Source organism: Sander lucioperca, chromosome 13, assembly GCF_008315115.2.
Source record: "Sander lucioperca isolate FBNREF2018 chromosome 13, SLUC_FBN_1.2, whole genome shotgun sequence".
Lineage (NCBI taxonomy): Eukaryota > Metazoa > Chordata > Actinopteri > Perciformes > Percidae > Sander > Sander lucioperca.
The window spans coordinates 7,741,232-7,764,707 of record NC_050185.1 but is presented as its reverse complement, the minus strand read 5'-3'; the positions used below and the strand labels follow the sequence as shown (position 1 = coordinate 7,764,707).

The 23,476-nt window shown below is 40.6% G+C and overlaps 3 protein-coding genes across 4 annotated transcripts; 2 read left to right on the top strand and 1 right to left on the bottom strand.

The window, feature by feature from the left end:
• Window positions 1-190: 190 nt before the first annotated feature.
• On the bottom strand, window positions 191-4,509 carry c13h11orf54 (chromosome 13 C11orf54 homolog). The gene is made up of 8 exons (XM_031310879.2): window positions 4,329-4,509; window positions 4,141-4,239; window positions 2,776-2,849; window positions 2,586-2,687; window positions 1,932-2,108; window positions 1,486-1,635; window positions 744-860; window positions 191-613 (listed from the first exon to the last, which is right to left on the bottom strand). Exons 1-8 carry the CDS (start codon window positions 4,393-4,395, stop codon window positions 440-442), a joined length of 960 nt encoding a protein of 319 aa, XP_031166739.1. The 5' UTR covers window positions 4,396-4,509; the 3' UTR covers window positions 191-439.
• A 571-nt stretch (window positions 4,510-5,080) lies between these two features.
• On the top strand, window positions 5,081-11,462 carry LOC116058168 (trichohyalin-like). 2 transcript variants are annotated; one of them, XM_036008886.1, is made up of 6 exons: window positions 5,081-5,539; window positions 6,368-6,659; window positions 6,757-6,881; window positions 8,545-8,587; window positions 8,672-10,518; window positions 10,579-11,462. In XM_036008886.1, exons 1-6 carry the CDS (start codon window positions 5,346-5,348, stop codon window positions 11,174-11,176), a joined length of 3,099 nt encoding a protein of 1,032 aa, XP_035864779.1. In that variant the 5' UTR covers window positions 5,081-5,345; the 3' UTR covers window positions 11,177-11,462. The 2 variants fall into 2 exon arrangements, with proteins under 2 accessions (XP_035864779.1, XP_031166737.2); XM_031310877.2 differs by having other exon boundaries at window positions 5,082-5,539; window positions 8,672-11,462.
• Window positions 11,463-12,707: 1,245 nt separating this feature from the next.
• On the top strand, window positions 12,708-22,838 carry aspa (aspartoacylase). The gene is made up of 6 exons (XM_031310880.2): window positions 12,708-13,224; window positions 16,571-16,766; window positions 18,625-18,718; window positions 18,851-18,958; window positions 21,194-21,303; window positions 21,681-22,838. The coding sequence occupies exons 1-6, from the start codon at window positions 12,983-12,985 to the stop codon at window positions 21,870-21,872; spliced, it is 942 nt and encodes a 313-aa protein (XP_031166740.1). The 5' UTR covers window positions 12,708-12,982; the 3' UTR covers window positions 21,873-22,838.
• Window positions 22,839-23,476: the final 638 nt, after the last annotated feature.

Here is a 23,476-nt window from a genome sequence, read left to right as displayed (position 1 = left end):
TGTGCAAACAGTGCATGGACATTACTGCAACTGTCTGCTCTGGTCTCTCTTGCACAACTTTTTTTTTATCATGATGGAGTTGGCAGGCAACTATATAGTTCAAGGACCTAGATGTACTATTCTTGGGCTATTCTGAGGTAATGAGTGTTGCACGCTACTACTGCATCCAGTGAACAAGCAGCCAAGACAATCCAAATTCAACATTGTTTTTATTACATGAAATGTAGTGATTTTGTTTATAAGAAATGTACAATACGTTTCAGAGATGTGATTTAAGAGCAAAGATTTACAGAAATGATGCCTATTTATGAGAACATTTAAGTTTTTATGCAGTTTTAGAATACATAGAACCTAAAATAAATCACACGCTGCTTGATTAATTTAGATTATCAAGAGATGCTGTGCTGCTGCAAACACAATTCATTCATTCATTCATCTTTCAGTCCCGTCCAACTCCATGGGTCTCTTCGGGCCTGTCGATGCGGTAGACAAACTCTGCAGGCATGAAGTAGCCCAGGTACTCCACGCTGTCGGGTGTGGTGTCTATGTAGTAGTGGCCACCTTCTCCGTGGTGGCTGAAGCAGTGGGTGTGCTCTACACGCAGGTCCAAACCCTGGATACGCAGCAAACACATGAACAGAACCACAACAAAGCAGCCTACTTTGCTGAAGCACTGCTGATTGGTGCTATAAACTGTATAAAATGTTCTGCCTTACTGAGATGAGTGTGTTTGCTTTACTTACAGGGTCTCTGGATACCAGCACTGACTGGCAGATGAGGGGGGCACTGACTTCAAAGTGCTTGAGCCAGTTGTTGACGTCATCGTTGGTGTTAAGGGGGCACACAGAGAACTCTCTTGGCTATGGATGAGCATATACAAGGAAATAAATCAACGCATATAACTGTCGGTAATCATGCATTCTGTATCACGACAAATATTTACCAGTGGTGGAAGAAGTATTCAGATCCTTTACTTCAGTAAAAGTACTAATACCACACATACAACACATAAAAATACTCTGTTACAAGTAAAAGTCCTGCATTGAAAATGTTACTTCAGTAAAAGTATGTACGTATCATCAGGAAAATGTACTTAACGTAGGTAAGTAAAAGTAATCAATGCAGAAAACATCATCACATTATAGAAACTGGAAACGATCCAAACAGTTCTGTCAATCAACTAAGTGATTATTCAGCTAATCATTTAGTTGGACTTGTAGGCCGTTATATTGTTGGGTAGTTTAATTTATAATAAAACATCATAGTTTACAAACTTCATGTGTTTTGTGTGCAAAAATCTTCATTTGTAAAGTAACTAGTAACTGTCAAATTAATGTAGTGGAGTAAAAAGTACAATATTTCTCTCTGAAATGTGGTGGAGTAGAAGTAGAAAGTGGCATGAAAAGAAAAGACTCTGTACTAGACTGTACTTAAGTACAGTTCTTGAGTAAATGTACTTAGTTACATTCCCCCACTGATATTTACCATGATGTGGATTTTAGCTTTTCCTTTCTGGATGATGAAGGTGCCTCCCAGAGCCAGGCTTTTATCAGGGTAGTGAGTTTCAAGCGTGTTCCTCATAGCTGTCACAAGACTGTGGCCTCCTGTTCTCTTCTTGGCCCGCACCTCTAGGACCTGGAGAGGCACACGGGTGAACAGGGCTCCACTTTTGCACTCACGTTTCTTTTGTTAATGTTTATCCCTTCTAATGCTGGGCACACACATGTGATGGGGCTGAAGTTCACGCACAGCAACTTCAGCAAGGCTCCTAACTTGCAGATAATTGTGCTTATGTTCATATATAACCAGAGATGTTCATTATTTGCCAAAAGCTAAATGACAATGCATTTTTGAAGATGCATGCACCATCATTCCTTCTCATAGACAAAAAAGCTGCAGCTCTTGTTTGATCAGATAACACTCATCATTACCTTTCCAGACTTCCCTTCACAAGCGTACAGATTGCCGAGCAGTCCGAAGTTGCAGTCAGAGAATTTGCTACTGTATTTTTCTTGCAGACACTGGCCATCAGCTGGATTGATGGAGGATATATAGCTGCTGTTCACTGCAGGCCTTCCCTCTGCTTCGGTCAGAACCAGAGGCATCAGCTGTGGATGAGAATATTTAGTCCATCAGCTTCTGGGTTACAAAACTGTTTTCCGAACTTTCCTCAAGTGCTTTTTCTCTATTTTTCCACCATTTACAACTGAAGTATGCAGTCACTCCTTCCCGAATCAAGTCAGTTGCTTTACTGCAGAGCAACTTGTCTCTTGCTTGCCAGTCCAAACTTCAGAAAGCAAACCCACAAGCACCCAAAGTTTATTTTCCAATCCAATATTTACTCTGTAGTCAGACATGCTGGGAAAAACACGTACATGAAAACAAAACTATCTGACATTCTGGTACCAGTTTTTATTCTTTTTTGGCCACTGCTTTAACAGATCATCGTTTTGCATGCTATGCAAGATGATATCTGTGGCTTCCACTCCAGGTGAAAGGACTGCTAAGCTGCACCCTTCAGAAAGCAAGACCCTAAGTGAAGATATTCCAGTCCAAATTGGTGGTGTGATGTAAAAATGACTAACCTCTGCATTCATTCCAACAATTCTGCTGGGAGCACCTGCTGCACCAAGGACGAAGGCTCCTGGCAGCTCCAGCTCCTTTGATAGGGTGTTCATGTTGTATTCCTGGGATGAGGCGAGACAACAATATAATAATCCCATTCACTACAGGCTAGTGATTATTTTCTCCACGCGTTATTCTCGTAAAAAATACCTTGTGCTTCTGAACCAAGGGGACCAGGTACGGCACGCCACCAACATCAGTGATGCGAGGCTTTCCACACAAGCCTACGGTATGAGGAAAGAAAGGTAGTGAAAAACAACATGACACAAATCAGGTAGGCCTCCAATGTTCCACACACGCAAATGTATATATATATACAGTGCTGCTCATAAGTATTCATACCCATGGTCAAGTTGACTAAAAAGAGGAATAAAAAAAATCATCTTTTGGAAATTGATCTTAATGCCTTAATTAAAAAAATTAGGAAAAATCCGACCTTTTAAGGACACCAATTTGTTTTGTGAATGAATAATGTATTGTAAATAAATAAATGTTCTTCCTTAAAATACAGGGGCCATAATTATACATACCCCTATGTTAAATTCCCATAGAGGCAGGCAGATGTTTATTTTTAAAGGCCAGTTATTTCATGGATCCAGGATACTATGCATCCTGATAAAGTTCCCTTGGCCTTTGGAATTAAAATAGCCCCACATCATCACATACCCTTCACCATACCTAGAGATTGGCATGGTTTTATTTCAGTTAGCCTAATAGCTGGTTTGATTTGCACTGATATGGATCTTAGCTCAGTTAGCTATTAGGCTAAAACCATGCCAAAACTTAACGTATTGGTCTATCTCACTGTCAGTCAAGATATCATTAGCCCTGGTGTGCTATCATGCTTGCTTTTAACCCATCCTTGGGTGTTATTATGGTAATTCAACTGATATGTGAGTATCAAAGTTAGGTTGTGTCCCATTCTACTTAATGTGGAAGTTCACTGAATACCTCAGTTATGTATTGGTTATGGCACTAAGGTGAGTGGCGTGGTTTGATTTGAGTAAAACCTGAATAAAAAACTACTTTGACCTCACAGTTATTCCCTGATTAGCTGTATTGCTGTTATGTAATGAGCTGTCATATTTGACAATGTCATAATTCTGATAAATGCTTTTTGTAACAATTGTTCTTCTAGGCGAGTATAGATACAATCCATCATACATCTTTTATGTGAAATAAATCTCCATTTTTAGGCCTGGTTATTCTAAAGAAGAACATGTGGAATACATCCATATTTGAAGCTAATGAGACTTTGAGAGGCTGATAAATGGAAGTAACGTTAGTAGGCCTACAAAACGCGTTCTTGGCCTGGGAGTGTAAGGGTTAACATTGTGTCAAATTGAGCCTGAATGGACTAAAACACACACATTACGCATGCATGAGGGGTTTCATTTTCACACTTATATTAATATTCAGCCAACTACTGTAGATGTGTTTGGAAGTTGTTGGAAGTTTTTGGAAGCTGTGCAAACTGTGTAAGAATTCAGTGTACGTTACTTGATAGACTCTCACCTGTGACAGGAAACTGGAAGGGCTCTTTGGTGAGATCTGGACACTCCACAACACTCACCTGAACTTCAGCAAAGTTGTCTTCCAGTCCTGCTTGTAACACTGCAACCAGCAATAAGTCGTTATTAGTCTCGTTTTATGAACATTCTGTTACATAAACACGCCTGTGACACTCAAGCTGAAGTCCTTACCACCACGCAGTTCCTCTAAATCTGGGGCGTGCAGCCGAACCTTTTCAGTTTTGCTGGTACCTGCCATAACTGTACATGAAGGTAAAAGTACCAGCAGACTGGCAGCTGTGCAGGAAAAGGCGACTGATTGAAGCGAGCAGAGAACATCTACAGTAGACCAACCAAAGAGTAAATACTAACAAGATAGTTCCAATCCCAGATAGTGTTTTCTCGTCTATGCAGTCAGTTTATTAGCACAACTGTCTACATTTAAATACATATATTTTATTCATAGCAGTACTGTAATAAATCAGTTTTCCGGAGGTAAAAAAGGCACACTTATCTTGATGAACTCTTAAATATAAAATTAATCTACAGTGTAGTATGGTAATGTAGGGAATTATATTCATATTAAATTAAACGACCAATATAAACAACTCTTGTTTATACTCCTATAACAACTTATAGGATATATTTATATCCTCTTGTAATGACAATTACATTATTTAATTTCATTATTTATAAACAATCAATTGTTTCCCTCTCCACGGTTATATAATATAACTGACTTTGCACATCAATTTCATTTGTTTGTGTGAGAAAAAAAAACTGATTAAGAATAACCATGGACTGTAAAGAAATAAAGAATCCCTCGTGTTCACTGTAGGAATAGGTGCAGTCGAAAACGGAAGTACAAACAGAGAAATCTCTTGCTTCTTTGAGCGACTTCTGCCTCCTCTTAGATGGTTGGTCACATGATTACTCGTCACGTTGATGACGTTAAAGCACTTCCTGGTTGAAATAGAATCACACGTGTAGGGCTACTGCTCTGTTTTTAACTTTGTTTTGATGCAGCCACACATTGTTAGACGACATTAGCGAGATGTTCAGTTAATACATATCCTTATGCATCTAAAACAGACCTTTAATTGGATGCAACTAACACATTTAGAGCATATTTTGGTTGGAGGCATCACGCGGGATGTAATGTTGTTACTATTTCTTGCCAACTAAGACCTTCTTTAGCTAAGCTACACAATGGCCGGGGTGCCTAATTCTCTAACTCGGACTCAATCTGATTCCATTGCTGAAGTTGTATCAGCGGAGTCATACCACGCTGTCCTGGACACATCCCCTCCAGACTATGTGGAGAAAATATCGCGGTATCTTGAGGCTTCAGTGGGACAGAGCAAACAGGATAAAGTATCTAATGGACCGGCAGAAGCAGAAAGGTAAGGGTGTACCTGTACCTCACAACTTCAACTTTCAACTTAAGTTTGTCCCCGGAAGGCAATTGGTTTTACAGCAAGGCATACAATGAAAAACAACCTAGACATATAATACAGAAGGAGATGGGGGGTGACCTGAATACCAGTGGGCTAGAAGTAGGGCTGCGCAATATATCGATATTATATCGATATCGTGATATGAGACTAGATATCGTCTTAGATTTTGGATATCGTAATATCGTGATATGACATAAGTGTTGTCTTTTCCTGGTTTTAAAGGCTGCATTACAGTGAAGTGATGTACTTTTCTGAACTTACCAGACTGTTCTAGCTGTTCTATTATTTGCCTTTTCCCCACTTAGACATTATGTCCACGTTACTGATGATTATTTATCTAAAATCTAAGTGTGAAGATATTTTGTTAAAGCACCAATTGTCAACCCTAGAATATCGACGCAATATCGATATCGAGGTATTTGGTCAAGAATATCGTGATATTTGATTTTCTCCATATCGCCCAGCCCTAGCTAGAAGACCAACAATAGTCACTAGTGACCCACTTTCAGCAACTTTGACATTTGCCAGTGTACAAAGCACAGCATCAATAACGTATAAACAAGCGTCAAACTGACGAAAAACTACAAATACCCACAATAAAGTGCAAAGTGACCAGGCATGTTGAATACATGACCAACCTTGCCTTCCATCATAACACTAATTGTCCACATCAGAGACATACACATCATCACATGTCACAATGAAGATACAGCTTCTCCCATAACATGCTCCAGTTTCACTTACTGTATGCAATGTATAATTGTGTCTCTGCAGTGACTCAGGAGACAGTCTGTTCTTAACTCAGAAGTCAGTACCTGAGGCTGTGAGATCAAGAAGACGATGCCACTACAGCTTGAGGTCAACCCCCATATCTCCCAGGGATCTAGAAGAAGAACTGTCTAGAAGTGAAGACAGTCTATCGTCCTCTTCCCACGAAGAATCCAAAACTGACAAAGAGAGGAGAAGGAAGAAATACACAGTGCCAAAATACCATTTCCCTTTCCTCGCAAAGCGCAAGTGTAAGCTCAGAAGCACTCTGTTAGCTGTCCAGAACACAAGCCTTCATGTAAGGATAACCAATACCGAAATACACATTTGTTTGCTGGCTGTTGTTGTATAACTTTGGAAATGTTCTTTAGTGCTAAAGTGTTTCCTTTTTGCAGCATTATGTGATGGGAGGCTTCTTTAACTGTGTCAGAGAGCTGTGGCAGGGCTATCAAAGAGAGCATCTGGAATCATCTTTACCAGCAGTTGACATGGATGGGCAGGACCTATCTCCATTGTCAGAGTAAGTTTATCTTAAGGAATAATCATGCTTTGTTGCAGTTACATGTATAATAAAGTAGCCTGGATCCACCAACACAGTAACAGACTTATCTATAATCCCCCTATAGAGGGTTTTCACCGATGTCACGTTCTGGGCGGTAACCTGGATGCGCGGTCATATTGGAGGCACTCAGTGTAAACAACTGAATGGAGTAATGGAGTATTGTGCGCTTTGGATACTTTAATACTTTGTCTAAACAACAGAAAAGCTCATCAAAACGCGTCCAAGATGCAAAGGCATATAGGGAAGGACTTGGACCACAAGAAAAGGCACAATATTTCGAGAAATTATGGTCTACCGGCGGTGCAGATCCCTACAAGTTGGCTCCCTCTTCTTGGATCCATGGCGACCCGGTGATAATTCCTTCAGTTGCATATCCCAATATAGTCAACTACCTGGTTTTCTTGCCGAGCCCATACACAGCGGAAGACCTTAAATCCTACAAAAGTTTGGAGGCTTATAACTAGATGGTGTGTGGATGGGTGAGGGAGACGCAGTACCAAGTCATTAACGACCAATGTGTTGTGAAGGCCAAAGTAAGTAATGCAATAACGTCTTTAATCAACCTAACCTTAACTGTATAGATATCATTGCGATACTACACAATACAATAATAATAATAATACAATAGTTGTTTTTTTTTCATTTCAAAGACCGAACAAGACTGATTTTCCCCTCGTAGATCCTGGTTGAGCTTTGCCAACCACAAGTGCCTCCTTTCCTCTGATAACTTCTGGCATTCCTCTCCCTGGTTTTTAATAACTTTTGGAAGTCAATAATATTCCAAATGTTTTTCTCGGTCTGACCTATTGGTACAACCTAAAACACGGCAATAATTAACCATTTTCCTTGACAGCGTTCAGGATCTACTTCAGTGCCTGTGCTTTGTTGTGATGCGGAGTACCTCCATTATGGCGACTTCTGGTCTGATGGCGCGTCATGAAAACCCTCTATTTATAAGTACAATTTTAGAGAAACTGGTCTACATAGTCGTTTTCTTAACTACAACAATCATTTAGAAATGTGTCAGTCTAGTTTTCTGGCTTTACAAGTACAGAGACAGCCCGCATAAAAGAAGTTGAGATCAGGAAATCTAGATGCCAGATTAAACTGATGTTTTTGGTGCTACTTGATCCGAATGTGTTTTATACAGTTGATCACAAAAACTTTAACTGGGTAAGGGTTACAGAGGAAGCACAGTGGTCGAGCTGTAGCCGTTTTTAACAGTTTTGCCTCCATATATTTAAGTAGTAGTAGAGTAAAATAACTTGTGGTTCCCCAAGGATCAATGTGAGGGCCACTACTGTTTAATCCATACACATGTTAGCCCTTGTGGGTGTCATCAGGAGATAAAGTGTTAATATTTGAAAATGTAAACCTTAAACCAACCTCTTTAACCTCTTTTCATTAGAACGCTTTATGGCCATTATTTATTTTATTTAATAATTTATTGTGTTGTGTTTGTTATATTTTATTGGGGGGAGTTTTTCTCCTTTTTTTCCCATTTGCACTGTGTTATTACAAGCTTTTCGGTAACCTGTAAAGCACTTTGAATCACCCTAACCTGCATGAAAAGTGCAATGCAAATAAAGTCTGATAATAAAACACATATTTTCTGGTATAGAGAAGACGAAGAGAGGTCCGAAGATGAAGACATGAAAGTGGTGGTAAGCACGCTGCTAAAGATCTTGGACCTCATAGAATTTTTTTGTTTTTGTGACGTTGGCTATAATCTGTGTGTCATCCTACAGGAGAGGAAACATTTTGTGGCACCATCAAAAGCAAAGCGCCAACAAACCTGGTGCAAGCAGTTAAAACAACAGAGGAGGAGGGACGCTAGTAATGCCAGACAAGAAACATCACGACGAAGACAAACAAAGGTCATACCAATGTCTTCAGATACAGAGACCCCTGATCATGGAGAGTCCTCTTGCAGAGTTCGGGGCCAGAGGGAGAGGAATGATGAACACGCAACAAGTGACGGAAACTTTACTGCACAAAATAAAACCCCAAAGACAAAGAGACGCCTCCCCCGAGAAAACAAAGCAAGCGAGGAAGAGCTGTGCAGCGACAGTGATGCTGCCGTTTGTGAGCCGCGAAAGCCGCAGAGAAGGCACCCCGCTCAAAAGGGCAGAGAAGCATCCACCACTGTAACAGAGCCTCAGACTGATGCTTCCCACGTAGAAGATCTGTTCCAGGCAGGACAGGCCAGGGACGGACCCGGAAGCCCAAATCTCCCCCACAGTCTCTCAGGTCTTATAAGTGACACTAACAATGACCGCATATGCAATGAAACAAAGGTAAAAAAGAGGAAAAAGAAGAAAAAGGGACATCATGAAGGTGTAGACGAAGGAAAGAGCCAGAGTCGGGAAGAGCCAGAGGGTCTGCATGCTGCAACGTCTGTGAACAAGGAGGTAGAAGAGACCCCCAGCCTGTCTGAGGATAATAGGGCAGAGTCTCCCGCAGCGCAGACTAGTGAGCCGCTGGAATTGAATGAAAACAATGGGATGGAGAACGAGTCCCGTGATGATAAAATACAGAGACAGGAGGAGAGAGACGTGCCCGATTCAAAACGCAAGAGGACGAAGAGAAAAGAGAATAAGTCTTCAGCAGATGTTAGGCAGGAAGTTGATGGAAACTTAGAGGCTGATGTGAGAGCGGAGGATTCTGTGTTTTCAGTGAGCTGTAACATGGAGGATGGTGGCAAGGAGAAGAAGAAGAAGAAGAAAAAGAGGAGAAGTGGTGAGGATGTTGAGCATTTACAGTCTTGCGCAGTTGCCGAACCCCTAAATAACGATGCTGAGAAACGGAAGAAGAAAAAGAAAAAAAGGAAAAAAAGAGAGGGGCTTGTAATTACAGAGCAATGTGAGGAGGAGGAAGAGGCATCGAATAGGACTTTAGATTCGCCGCCAATGTCAGCACAACAGTTAGAGGAAACAGAGAATTGTTTGGAAAATGCCGCAGCTTCTCAAGAAACATCAGAGTCCAAAAGGAAAAAGCACGAAAAGAAGCAACAGTCATCCTCTAATGATGCCACTCAAGATGGAGAAGAGGGTGTAGATGTGAGCTTTTGTATTGATGATTCTGTCACTTTAGCTAAAGGTTCAGGGACGTCTCTGAAAAAGAAGAAGAAAACTATCTTTGAGGGGTTACATATCTCTTACGCTCCTGAAGAAAATAAAAAAAACGGAAATAATACCCAGAAAACAAAGGAGGGTCTTGACGATCAAAATGCTGAAATGGTGACTAAGGAGAAGAAGAAAAAGAAAATTGGTAAAATATTGAGCAGGACCATGTCAGAAGAGACAGTGGCACAAAGCGATGATTCTGTGTCTATGCAGGAAAAGGAAAAGGACAAGAAGAGGACCTCGTCCTTCCTCGTTGCTGATGCAGAGGAAAATGATGCGCTGGCACACGGGGAACGAAACCCTCGCGTCTGGGGAGCAGAAAACCCCGTCGTCAGCGCCGGTGCCTTGGAGCAACTTAATGATGGGGTCACAAAAAAGAAGAGGAAGATGTCGGTGGAGCAGCACAGTGTGGATTTCGAGGATCCAAACAAAACATGTCAGGGTTCTTTGCTTGAACTCACTGACACAGGGTTGAAAAGGAAAAAGAAACGGACGGGAAACGAAAGTAGGTCAGTAACCCCCACGGAAAGATTGGAAAGTACAGCTGACGTGGGACTTTCTCCAACTGAAGGGGCTGTGGTGTCGAAAAAGAAGAAGAAGAAGAAGAAGTGTAAAGACGAGCCGTGCCACTTGATACGAGAGGGTCCTCTAACTGCCACTGAAGATGCTGAATCAGTTAGATATACACTGAATAGCTGTCGCCCAGTTTCTCACAAGAAAAAAGGCAAACATGGTCGCAGTGCTGAAACACCTCATGATAGCAGTACTTGTGACCAAGCGACCAATCTGGTTGAACGCGCTTCAGCATCTCCAGAGACACTTGGAAATCAGGCATTGAATGATATGGCCGACAAGAAAAAGAAGAAAAAAACGAAATCCACTGATAATGTTTTGCTTGAGGGGAAATCGTTAACCGAGTCTGCTGAGTTAGAGCCCAGACAGAACAAAAAGAAGGAGAGAAATAAGCAATCAACTGTCCCCAGTGTCATACCCAGCAGCCCCATCATATCTGAGACGTCGCTCTCAAAATTGGAAATGTCGTCTTCAGACAATATCATGAAAAACAAGCAAAGAAAGGTCAAGCGGAGACTGCTTAATCCAAGTGAGGACTTCCTTACAGACTGCTAGTATGAAGTATAACTAACTAAAATGATGCCCTCTATCTTTTTTTTTAGATGGATCGAGTGAAAAAGGGACAATTCAGTTGTTAATGTATTTTGTTTTGTATCAAAGCATTTTACTGACAAAGTTCTCAACCTTTTTGGTGTTGAGATGGACTGAAAAAAGTAACCACACACCATAATGATGACTTTTTCTTTCTTTTTTTAATAAAGCTCCTGAATATGAACATAACGGTATTTGAAGGATCATGTCACAAGTTTATAAATTAAAACTACATTAAACGAGTGTAATCAATTTGTTTGTGATCACTCTTGAATGTGAAACAAAACCCCAGAAATGACTTGAGTCAGTTTTGAATGTTTTTAATTTAACCGCATTGTTAACCAAATCTGAACACCAAGCCTGCCACCTAATGGCCATTTGGCCCATTCGCTGTCTGACAGTAAGGGGAAGTTGTATCTTTCCTTATCCTTGCCCATGTTTTGCCCTGCCACTGCACCTTTAGTAGAGATGGTAGACCTTTCCCTTTTGATGATTTGAAATAATTAATGGTTAGGTAAAACACCGTTGTTCAAACAAAGTCTGACAAACCCTAACCTTGTTCTGTTAATGGTGTTTAAGATTCAAACAGTTTATGGTGATCAGAATATCATTGTTATTGTCAAGTAGGTTTGCACACGCAAGGAATTTGTCTTGAAAATTTGGTGCACACAGTAACAAACAGTGCAAAAGTCTAGAGAAATTAAAATAGAAAATATATGTACAAATTATGGTTAAATTGTTTTCTGTGTTTTTGGAAAGGTCAATGTTTTACTGTAAGGAGACATTTCCAACACTGTAGCAACCTGTGCCCTTTTATTGCAAATGAGCTGATTAGTTTTAGTGACTATCAGTGTTTGTTATAGCTGGAACAAGGTGCACCGTAGATAAGAACCATTCATGGGGTTAAAAGGTAACACAGTGCCACTGCTTTAGGTAAAACATTTCCAAGAATGTTTTTTCAAGAAAGTAGGTATGATCTCTGGAATGTAATTTGTGATTATGTTTTGTGTTTTTGGCAGACTAACACGCTAAATACTTTCTGTTTTGCAAAGTTCAGATGTGTCCTATAAGTTTAAAAAAAATCATCCTACTTGTCCGTTCCTATCTATCTGCATTTCTGAATGCTATACGTTTAATAAGGGGAATCAATGACATTCAATCACCTCTAGGAACAGTAACACAGTTTCTGTATTTTAGGTACTAAAAACTTGCTTCAGTCCTAGTCTGCTGTATAACGTAGGATGTAGCTGTACATATCATGGAATGGACTTTGTGGGAAGAAAAAGGAAACATAAAGCTGTATTTTCAGTTTTGGCTTTGTAAATTCTATTTCCGCTGGCATTTTGTATTTTTTAAACACGTCAAATGGCTTTATTTTGAAGGCCATGACCGGAAGTACTCTATCCCGACAAGTCTACCTTAAAAGAGTACCTGTTAATGCAAAGCTACATATTGAAACATTGTTTTGATTACATTTTATTTTGGAAGAACGTCACCGGAAACGAGTAGTTCATCTTTTCCCCGAGTGTGACAGTGATAGGTAAACAAAAGGAAGGGACCTCGTTAACCGAGCTTTGCCTGCAACTGGAGATGTCGTGCACAACTCATTTTACGCACGGTGACTGAGCACAACAAGCCAGCGGGCACGTTACGTAAGCGCGCAGCCACAGCAGGCATTTAAACAGTGAGACTGCGAAGCTCCGGCTGTAAACTTTTCCTCTGCTCCACCAGCGTGTCTTCGTCCAGACGGCATACTTTTACCATCCAGACATGTCTTCTTGCAACAACAGCGCGTGTTTGAACGAGGCCAGGAGAGTCGCTATTTTTGGAGGGACCCACGGAAACGAGATGTCAGGCGTGACGCTTGTCAACCTGTGGGTGAAGAATAGCGCCGAGATACAGAGAAAAGGGGTCGAGACCAAACCTTTTATCACCAACCCGAAGGCTGTGGAGAAGTGCACCAGATATGTGGACACGGACCTGAACCGAGCCTTCACCCCAGAAAACCTCAGGTAAACACAGCTGTCATGTAGGCTACAGTGTCGCTGCTGGATCTAGATGTTGTTGTTGTTGTTGTTGTTGTTGTTGTTGTTCATGGCTGCTGTTACACATGTTGAATGGAAACTTTTCATGGCACAGATCCACAAAACCGATTCTCATTTAACAACAGGCTCCTATGTGATTTTACTGATTATAGGGCCCGAGCACTGACAACGTCGGCGGGGGGGGCTGCGAATGCCCTATTGCCAAGATCGAAAAGTGGCTTATGGTCAGCCGCTGTGGTACATAGGCGTGAGCCGATCCCCTACATACACAACTACTACACCGAATTGTACTACAGTGGCTGACAGTCAGCCACTTTTCTAATGCTACTGCTATTGAAATCGCTATGGTTTTTTTTTTTTTTTTTTTTTTTTTTTTAATGTTTTTTATTTAGCCAAATAATTTGCAATTTTGAGAGGATAAAGGTGATCGGAAAGTTATGAAACTTTACACACATGAGAAGTGGTGAAAATGGACATCTGATAGGGTGCTTGGGTGTGGCAAATTGGCTCGATAGCGCCCCCTACAACCTTTCAATGAAGTAGCCCTCACAGTACGTTTCACCTGGATGTATGAAATTTGGTAGGCATACGTCCATAATTACAAAAAAAAAGTCTCTTGGAGCCATGAACTTAAATCAACAGGAAGTCAAACATTTTAAATTTAATATGCATTTTTTGATGTTTTTGACCATTTTGCAGGCATTGTAGCCTACTTTAATGTAGGCCTACTCCTACAGAATTGACCCAGTTGATTTAAAAATTGCTCAGTACATTTTGAGCTTTTGTCGAACGGCGTGGACATGGCAAGACATTCCATTTCCAAGTAATGCCACGAAACAAGAAGTGGTTTAACTAGACTGTGCATTGTCCAATCTGCCCAAATCTCCCCCCCCCACCCCCACCCCCCAAATGTCCTGTGCTTGACAAGTGTCACGGCCTGAAGACATCTACATGCCAACATTTATTTATAGGTCATAGCGCCACCTACTTGCAGCAGGAAGTTACAGTCGTTAGATGTCCTCTTCCTGGTGTGTAAAACAGATCCACCACCAAAGTGTTAAGGAAGACCCTGATGATGTTTCAGGAAGTTGTAACTCCAATGTACATTGTCGAATCTGGGTCCGCTTATTGCTGCTTGCACCTTTTAATTAAGTCACTGCTTACAGCTTTAATCAGGTTTGGGATTTTCTGTTTAAAAAAAACTCATGACAGGTGCTTAACTATAATGTAAATTGTGACGTCTGAACGGTAAATGTTCTTGGGGCTGTTTTTTGGCGAATGAAATTACTCAAATCAAGGATCTAACTGGGGTTCAATGTTGAATCATTAATGATCAGTTAATGGAGATGTGTTGGAAAATGTATTATTAAATAAAACTTTATTGACATCTGTGTGCTCTGCCAGACAAATGGGGGAAATATGAGCTCTTGCTTAGAGAATGTATAACAATAGAACAGTATATGGTAAATGGACTGCATTTATATAGCGGATGGATTAAATGGAAGAAAGAGGTTAGACTAAATTATAGCATGGCTTAAATAGGATTTACACAGTTCTCTTCTAGCAATTCCTACAGTAAAACACATATATATCAAACTGTTATTATCTCAGGCAGTGTGTAGCCTATGTGTGTTTACTATCAGCCATATCTCTCTCTCCCCCCGTGCCCCCTTGCCAATAAAAGCAGAGCAGCGTGTCCCCTCCTCCCAGACTTGAGCCGACTGTCAGCCAGCAGGAAAAACGTGAGCAAAACGTGACCGAGCTGCAATTGAATTAAGATTCGTCCCTCTTCGTGTGCATTATAGCGAAAGATGAAGTCTTACGCAAACGCTGGCTCATATAGTCAGTGTGCATGAACACACACAGCAGTGGTTGAATGATAACATTGTATCTCACTATAATAACGTTCCCAAGGATATTGTGTTTCTGGAACCCCAGGGGAAGTTGTAATTCTTGTAGTCTTATCACCATCATATTTTTTTATATGGGCTAAATCTTGGCCTTTTATTCTAAATCCCCTGTTATGAGAATATTGGCATGTGCTTTTGGATAGTGAGTATCCAACTGTACAGTTGAGTGACAGTGCATGTGTTTAATAGTATTATTATTACAGAATTTCCTATGATGTATACCATATTTTACATATAGTTTATTTGTGATATTTTCAAGTTCTGTTGTAATGTTTCCCTTTAAAATGTTTTACGTTGATTTACTGAAATGATGGTAGAAGCTCAAATCATACTGTATGGAGGGAGTTACTGTTACTGCCCCATCCTGCACATTTGAAATTACCTTTAAAGATCTTGTTAAACACATACGGTTTGGCTTTTCTGAAGGCAACATATAAGAAGATTAACTACTTGGACACTCTTTCTAAAAACAGCTCATGGTGTCCTTTTCTCCAATGTAAATAGACTGACAGCTCTGCTTTTCCTAACATGTACTGCCTGTGGGTCCTCTCAGCTGAGACCACTTAATCAGCTGTAGTTCACACTGTGCTTGTGTACTAATGTCCTGCCAGTCCGGACAATGACAGTTTTTTTGCTGAAAATGGGATCTAAAGAGCAGATGTGAGGGAGGTGAGACAATATGCACAGCAGAGGTGCTATTCTACAGTAGTTTGGAGAATGTCCTAGACCAGTGGTTATTCTGAAATGCTTTAAAAGAGCTAAGAGAAAAAAAGGGCAGCTCTCATTCTCTGCTCAGAGCGTGTAGAACGTCTGTCTGGGGTGGGGGGAAAAGCAAGTTCAGCCTGGCAACACAACAAATCTCTCAAGGATCCTTAAGAGCAGACATGCAAGACGTGGAGAAGGTGGCTTCAGTTTATTTTTAACACTCTCAAAGAGGACCCCTGTCCAGCTGAATCCAACTTTTGTATTCCAATGTAGAATTACTTAATGGCTGCCACGACTTTACACATTAACAGATTAGGTGGATCATGGTAGTTATCAAGGCATCATCAGTTATTATTGGTTTACTGTTATCCACATGTGAGGAACTGTACTAAATACGAACCCTTTGTTTAACACAGACACAGGAAATTCTTGTGTTTTTTCTGGCTTTTGCTCTCATAGTGTTAACTTGTTAATCATAGAGATTTTTCCACTATGGCCAAAAGATAGGTGGAAGTGTTACAGGGCATGTAGGACAAGTAGACAGCCTCGTGTCAATCGTTAACCTGCTTCATAGCTCATTGCTCCTTCAGCAGAATTGTCTGATAAGCTGTGTGTGTGTGTGTGTGTGTGTGTGTGTGTGTGTGTGTGTGTGTGTGTGTGTGTGTGTGTGTGTGTGTGTGTGTGTGTGTGTCCTGCAGTGCCCCGGGAGGAGATAACCTGCCCTACGAGGTGCAGAGAGCCCAGGAGATCAACAGGATATTCGGACCCAAAGAAAGCCCAGACGCTTACGATGTTATCTTTGACCTCCACAACACAACGTCCAACATGGGCTGCACTCTGATCCTGGAGAGCTCCAATGACCATTTCAATCTGCAGATGATGCACTACATCAAGGTGACAGCCTCGAAGAGCAAATTTTAATATTTAAACTTTACGGCACACACAAAGTGAAAGGTGGTGACTGTGGGGGTTCTTTGGTGTCTCATCATTGTGTGTGCTTAAAAGTAAATGTTTTACTCGAATGTCTCCACGTAAAGGTTCCGTTAACCTATGTTGATAATATAATCATCAGTTTACCTTTTACGTGTTAAACAAACTCATTTAAAAGATCAACCATCCAAATACACCAGCCGGTTTTCGTTAGTCATTATCTGCCCTTCTGTGCCTGAGAAGACACCTGCTTTTTTTGTTTCATATACAACCATTAAAGATGGTATATAGTATTTCAAACACAGTAAATCAGCATTTTTTTGTTTTAAAACACATTTGAATAATTACTATAAAACCTTACAAATCTTACTTTGCTGACATTAAGTTAGCTTGCTTACCAGTTTGGATTACAATGAACTAGGCCTCTCGTTCCTCTTCTTGCTTTTCTTTTTTTATGATTAACATTTTTTTGATTATTTTAACAGAACACACAAAACATACAATTTGAAACATGAACACCCCCCCCCCGTCATCATCACACACCAAGACCAAAATCAAGAAAAGATGACACATTAACCACAAAATTTACAGCATAATAACAAAATAGACACACTATAAACCATTGAACATATGTATAAATGACAACACCATAAGTCCATCATACACATCTCTTCCCAGCACAGAGCTACTTAGGAGCCCTCCAGAAAGCTCAGGTACCTTCCCCATTTTCTAGTGTAGACATCCAACCTGACAAACTGTTTATATGACATCTTTTCAAACGCCGCCACCCTAGCCATCTCACAAGCCCCCTCCTGGGTTGACGGCACCCCTTCATTCTTCCATCCTCTTAAAATAATCCTTCTGGCTATCATTAAACTAGTTTAGACCCAGCTCTTCTTATGTGCTTATCTGTTCCGTTTAGGATTGATCGATCTCCCAGAACATCCAACATAGGTTATCATGTATCCCGGTCCAAAATTCCTGAACTTTATCACAGGACCATAGGACATGAAGTAATTGGCCGACCTCTGTCTTACATTTCTAACAATTTGGTGTGTCTTTCAAACCAAGTCTAAACAATCTGGAGGGAGTCCAATAGAAGCGATGCATAATCTTGAACTGGAAGAGGCGTACTCTCACATTGCGTGACATAGTTTTAATATTCCTGCAAATGATGTCCCTCTTCTTGCTTTTCAACACAAAACGAAGGCACACAGAGCAACACCAGAGAGGCAAAGAGCAGCCAAAAGCAACATACTCTTTGTGAATGTGAGAGATAGAGGAATATGATTTTTAACTTTAAAAACAAACAAATGCTACACAGAGATACATACAGTAGATAGAGGATTGACTTCAGAAATGGCGACTCAGCTCCCCCACTGATTCAGAGACGTCAGTCAAAACAAATCAGAACAAAGAATCTGCTATTATTTGAACCATCGACAGCTTAAGCTCAGCAGGTCATAGTTGAACTTTTTTGTATCCATTAGGCTGATGATGAAGGCCCACAATGCTAATTAGGGAGACAAGAATCAGAATTGTTGTGCTGAAAATGATTTTGTGCATTTACTTTAGCAGGACAAACCACTGACGTAAACTTGACTGATGCACATGGTCATTGTGTTTGTCTGTTTGTTATTGTATGCATTTGCACATTTGCTCCGACGTGAGCTGGTGCAGATTTAATTTTCCGTACCGTCGAGCAGAGCCCTGAAGCTCACAGTTAGGTTTGCTTAAGATAGCGTTGGCTGATGAAGTGTAGCGTATGACTGTGTTAACGTGTGTTTTAATCTGCAGCTGAGCTCTTGCTTTTGTGTTGCAGAAAGCCATCGCTCCAGCCAGTTGTCTTGTTCTGCTAAATGAACATCCTCTTTTGAAATATTCCACTTCACGCTCTGTTGCCAAACACCCTGTTGGTGAGTCTCTCAAGTCCAGCCAAATTGCTCTGTGGACAATGGACAATATTTCAAATATTCCCAAGACATTCCCTCAGTAGATAGATAATAGTTTAACCTTTGCATATGTGGCTTCTGATTGTTTCATTGCAGGTCTGGAAGTGGGTCCTCAGCCTCAAGGTGTTTTGAGGAGCAACATCTTTGAAGCTATGAGGGTAATACTGAAACATGCCCTGGACTTCATCGAACTGTTTAATGAAGGTACAGTAGGGCAGGCATGCCATAGCAGCGTAGAATTTCAAGCTATAACACACCACATTTATATGGCATTCATCAACAGGTCCAAAGATTTGAAAGGATTATGCCAAAGCAGTTGAGATTAAGGCAAACATGATTCTCAAAGTTTGCAGGAAATTCTATAGTGTATTAAAGTGTCCGTTAAATTCTGACTCAGGGACGACTAATACTGTGATTCATATGTGTTATCTAATAGAATAAGAAGTCAGCCTTCCTGTTTGTCAGCATCATCTTGACGAGAAACATTTTGTGACAAAACGCCCATGGGTGGCAGTCTGATTCATGCAGATGTACCTACCTACACTCAGAGATCACAAGGATCTCTAAATATATCAGCAGCTGGCTCATCCCGCCACCGCTCTGCCCCTTCTCTTCCCAAAGGCACGGAACAGTGTTTGCAATGTTTAGGCGCAAGGCGACTTTTTCCTTCCTCTTTTACGTAAACAAGCTGTCTGTGCCAAGTGTGAGCTGCAGTCTGTTGGTTTCCCCTGCCTGGCCTGCTGTTGAATGGCCTGCTTGTTAGAGTCTGGCTGCCAATGGTGTGGTAATCTTCTGTCGTGGGGCCGCACTGGTGCTGATGAATGCCCAGGCATGGTGATGAATCGGTGTCCCTGCACTTTGAAGCTGAGCAGCATGAAGAAACAACTCGTTTAGCTATAAGAGATTGAATTGCTGTTACAGTTGAAAATGACTTGCTCTGTAGAATAACAATCACTGAGATCTAGTGAGGAAACTTTTGGAACATTTGTCCTTTTTTGCTCTGTGCTGCCACTTGCATACCAATACAGCTTAGTGGTCTTAATCTTAGTGGTAAAGCGACTTACTTAATGTCCAAGCTCTGCCAAAAAAGCACTGCACATCCTGTTCCTGATATTGAAAAAGGCCAATTTGGCACTGTGTGAAACCTTCCAGCTTGCTAGCGGCACCAACAGGTTTCAAATATCCTGTGAATTATCTCAACATCTACTTTACAGATTAAGATTACATTTTGTACAGCCATTCTTTGGTGATCCCCTGACTTTTCCTCAAGCACAATTTAAGTCAAATGTTTGATTAGATTTATGATTAAATACACGTCCATCAGCTGTACTTTGTGTTTAGTTCTAATAAGCAAATATTAGCATGCTAAACTAAGATTGTGAACATGGTAAACATTATAGTTCCTTAGCATCAGCATGTTAGCATTATCATTGGGAGCATGTTAGCATTGACAGCCTCACTAGTCTTGGTTTTATGGTTTTGTTCTTATTGATTGTGTCCTTTTTTAAAACAACTGAAAGTACTGAGAGTTTTTTCTTCCACCAAGTGGATTAGGCACCATGTATCTGAGGCTTAACTGACTTCTTCAGCATGCATTGCAGAAAGTCGCAAAATCTTAAAGGTGCAGTAGGTAAGACTTATAAAACTAACTTTCTGTCATATTTGCTGAAACTGACCCTATGTTCCAGTAGAACTACATGAAGCAGGTCATTTTAAAAAAAATCCGGCTCCTCTGGCACCACCTACAGCCTGTAGTGAGATTTGCAAAAATCCCATGCTCCCAGGGAGCACATTCTTTTTGTTTTTGCAATTACGCGCTGCCATGACAGCCTGCAGAGTGAGTCCCATGGACAGGGAATGTAGGAACCCATCGTTTGTTTAGTGTTATTTCAGAGAGCGAGAGAGCTCCCAAGGCATTGTCTCGTATACGTACATTGATATTGATGTATATTGAAGTCTTCTAACTCAGGTCTTGTTCGGAAGTCAGTTTGGAAGAGCACATTTTTGTCGTGTCATCTCAAACATAAATGTACAGAATGTATTTTTCTTCTTGTAGACTACATTTAATGAGGGTCAGATCATAACTAGACTGCAGTTGTTGTGCCTTGGATAAAAATGGTACTTATGTTCACATGAAGGGAGGTTTCTGGCCAGGATCTCGGTGAAAACCTTGATTCCTCTTTTGAATCAGTTGAAAAGTGCATTCTTATCTAGGATCACAGCGGACAAGAGTTTGTTTAGTTTTTTTCCCTTTCTTCTGTTAGCTTAGATTCTTTTTATTCTCACCTTGTTTAAATTTTTAGTCAGAATTGTATCAGGATTCAGATTACCTTATACATTATTAAGACACATATTACATCAGTGTCCTCCTTTTTTGGAATACATGATTTTCCAGGATGCTAACAATATTGGGGATGTTGTTTTCTGTGTTTTGTTCAGGCATGGAGTTCCCTCCCTGTACAGTGGAAGCTTTCCGGGTCTTGGAGAGGATTGACTACCCCAGGGATGCCAATGGAAACATCATTGCCATGGTGCACCCCAATTTGCAGGTAAGAGTTTGAATAGTCGGGAACCCAGGTAGCTCAGTTGGTAGAGCGCGCGCCCATATATAGAGGTTTAATCCTTGATGCAGCGGTCGTGGGTTTGACTCCGACCTGCGGCCCTTTGCTGCATGTCATTCCTCCTCTCTTTCCCCTTTCATGTCTTCATCTGTCCTGTCAAAATAAAGGCCTAAAATGGCCAAAAAAATTATCTTAAAAAATTACAGTTGCCTTCACTGCCCATATATCTGACCTATTGACCCTGTAAACATGAGTTATTATGAAAGAGGAAATGAGACATCTTTGGTGAATGTGAGAATATATTATTTTAGTTTGAGCAACGTACTCAAGTTACTTTCCCCCGTGGTTATTGCTTGTTGTTTCAGGACTGTGACTGGGAACCGCTGAACCCCGGTGACCCTATGTTCCAAACATTTGATGGAAAGACCATCCACTACCATGGCTCGGGCACCGTCTATCCCACTTTTATTAATGAGGCAGCCTATTATGAAAAACAACAGGCATTTGTAACCACCAGGCGAGAAGCCTTGGTAGCGAGTGCCATCAGAAAAGTATGAAAACTGCTTCGTAAGGCTAACAGCGATCACTATTATGTGTTAGCCACAAAAAAAAAGAATCTGTGTATAGATTTTGCACTTTGTTCTGTTAGCAAATGACAGACTTTCCTCACATAATGGCTAGATACCATATTTTACACACTGATTTAGTTTTCTATGCATTTACTATCAGAAAATCTATTAACTATGCAAAGACCATTTGTGGAGGTTTTGCAATGAGTCACTGTAAAAGTCTTTGATGTGAAGACTGGTATATTGCTGTGGTAAGTATTTATGATACTGTTATTTAAAAAAAAATATTTACATTAAATCAACTAAGTTTTATAATATTAAAGGCCAGGCCTAATCATTGATGGCTTATGAATCATTATACATCACTCTTTAAGTTTCTTACTACTGCTCAGGATGGCCATTTTGGATCATAACCTGCAACTTTTGACTGTAGTTGTTTGTCTTCTTGAAAATATATTTGTAATGTCTATGGGAGGGTGTTTGTGGCCTTTGATACTACCTACCTGTGACTCCAGTGGTTGCATCTGTGGTGCTGTCCTATTGTTGCCTTAATAGAGATTACAGGAAAAAAAAAAAAGCACAACAAATTTGGAGTGGAATTTGTGGATTATATGTGTTGGATAAAAAGATATTATTTTGATAAGAAATTGTGTGTTCTGTTCTCCTAAACAAATGGGATGCAATTTCAAACGTGTTTTATAATAATATATTTGTGTCTATTTTGATATAATTGTACCGTATGTTTGGTTTTAAGTGATGTATAGGACTCGTTGAATCTTTAAAAGCACATGTACTTTCTTACAATTTGTACGTCCTTGTTGTGTCAAAGTGTATCGCTGTGGTCTTATCTCTCAATTAGCAATATTGTTTGTAGCACCATATATATGATTAGTACGTTCACTGTCCTTGAAGTCCTGTGGAAATGATCCAATCAATAAATATAGTACTATGCTATACTGTGCTATTTTATTGTTTGTAGCTGTGTTGTTTTACTCGTCATGCTTGTTTTGTCATGCAGGGTAGCACCTGCAGCCACAAGAGGGCGGCACATACCCACTGATAGAAGTCCTCTCAATCAAAATCAAAAGAACTTTATTCTTCCTGTGAGGGAACTTCATTTGTGGTCAGGCACATTCAGAAACAACATACAACAATATATAGTCAATAATCATACCCGAGAATAAATAAATTGGGGATGGCAGTAGCTCAGTCTGTAGGGAGGTGGGTTGGGAACCGGACGGTCGCTGGTTTAAGTCCTAATACGGACCAAAGTATGGTGGTGGACTGGTAGCTGGAGAGTTGCCAGTTCACCTCCTGGGCACTGGCAAGGTGCTCTTGAGCAAGGCACTAAACCCCCAACTGCTCGGGAAGGCTGCAGCCCCCTCACTCTGACATCTCTCCATTAGTACAGGTACTGAGCAAGTGTGTGTATATCAGGCCTGTGTCTAGTGTGTATTCTAACAACGGAGTGAAAACATTGTAATTTCCCTTGCGGGATTACTATATAGTATAATACTAAAAACTAAAAAACCTGAGGGTAGGAGTAGAAGGGCGAGTAGGGAGAATAGGTCGAAGTCTGGAGTGATGGGAGG

What these genes read in the sequence shown, in the direction of transcription:
- c13h11orf54 (XM_031310879.2), bottom strand. Translation starts at nt 4,395, where the DNA reads ATGGCAGGTACCAGCAAAACTGAAAAGGTTCGGCTGCACGCCCCAGAT. An exon ending in CCTTGGTTCAGAAGCACAAG is followed by an intron (nt 2,688 to 2,775) that starts GTATTTTTTACG and finishes GCCTCATCCCAG; the next exon opens with GAATACAACATGAACACCCT. An exon ending in GTGAAGGGAAGTCTGGAAAG is followed by an intron (nt 1,636 to 1,931) that starts GTAATGATGAGT and finishes GTGCCTCTCCAG; the next exon opens with GTCCTAGAGGTGCGGGCCAA.
- LOC116058168 (XM_031310877.2), top strand. Translation starts at nt 5,346, where the DNA reads ATGGCCGGGGTGCCTAATTCTCTAACTCGGACTCAATCTGATTCCATT. An exon ending in TCCAGAACACAAGCCTTCAT is followed by an intron (nt 6,660 to 6,756) that starts GTAAGGATAACC and finishes TCCTTTTTGCAG; the next exon opens with CATTATGTGATGGGAGGCTT. An exon ending in ATGAAGACATGAAAGTGGTG is followed by an intron (nt 8,588 to 8,671) that starts GTAAGCACGCTG and finishes GTCATCCTACAG; the next exon opens with GAGAGGAAACATTTTGTGGC.
- aspa (XM_031310880.2), top strand. Translation starts at nt 12,983, where the DNA reads ATGTCTTCTTGCAACAACAGCGCGTGTTTGAACGAGGCCAGGAGAGTC. An exon ending in TTCACCCCAGAAAACCTCAG is followed by an intron (nt 13,225 to 16,570) that starts GTAAACACAGCT and finishes TGTGTCCTGCAG; the next exon opens with TGCCCCGGGAGGAGATAACC. An exon ending in TGGTGCACCCCAATTTGCAG is followed by an intron (nt 21,304 to 21,680) that starts GTAAGAGTTTGA and finishes TTGTTGTTTCAG; the next exon opens with GACTGTGACTGGGAACCGCT.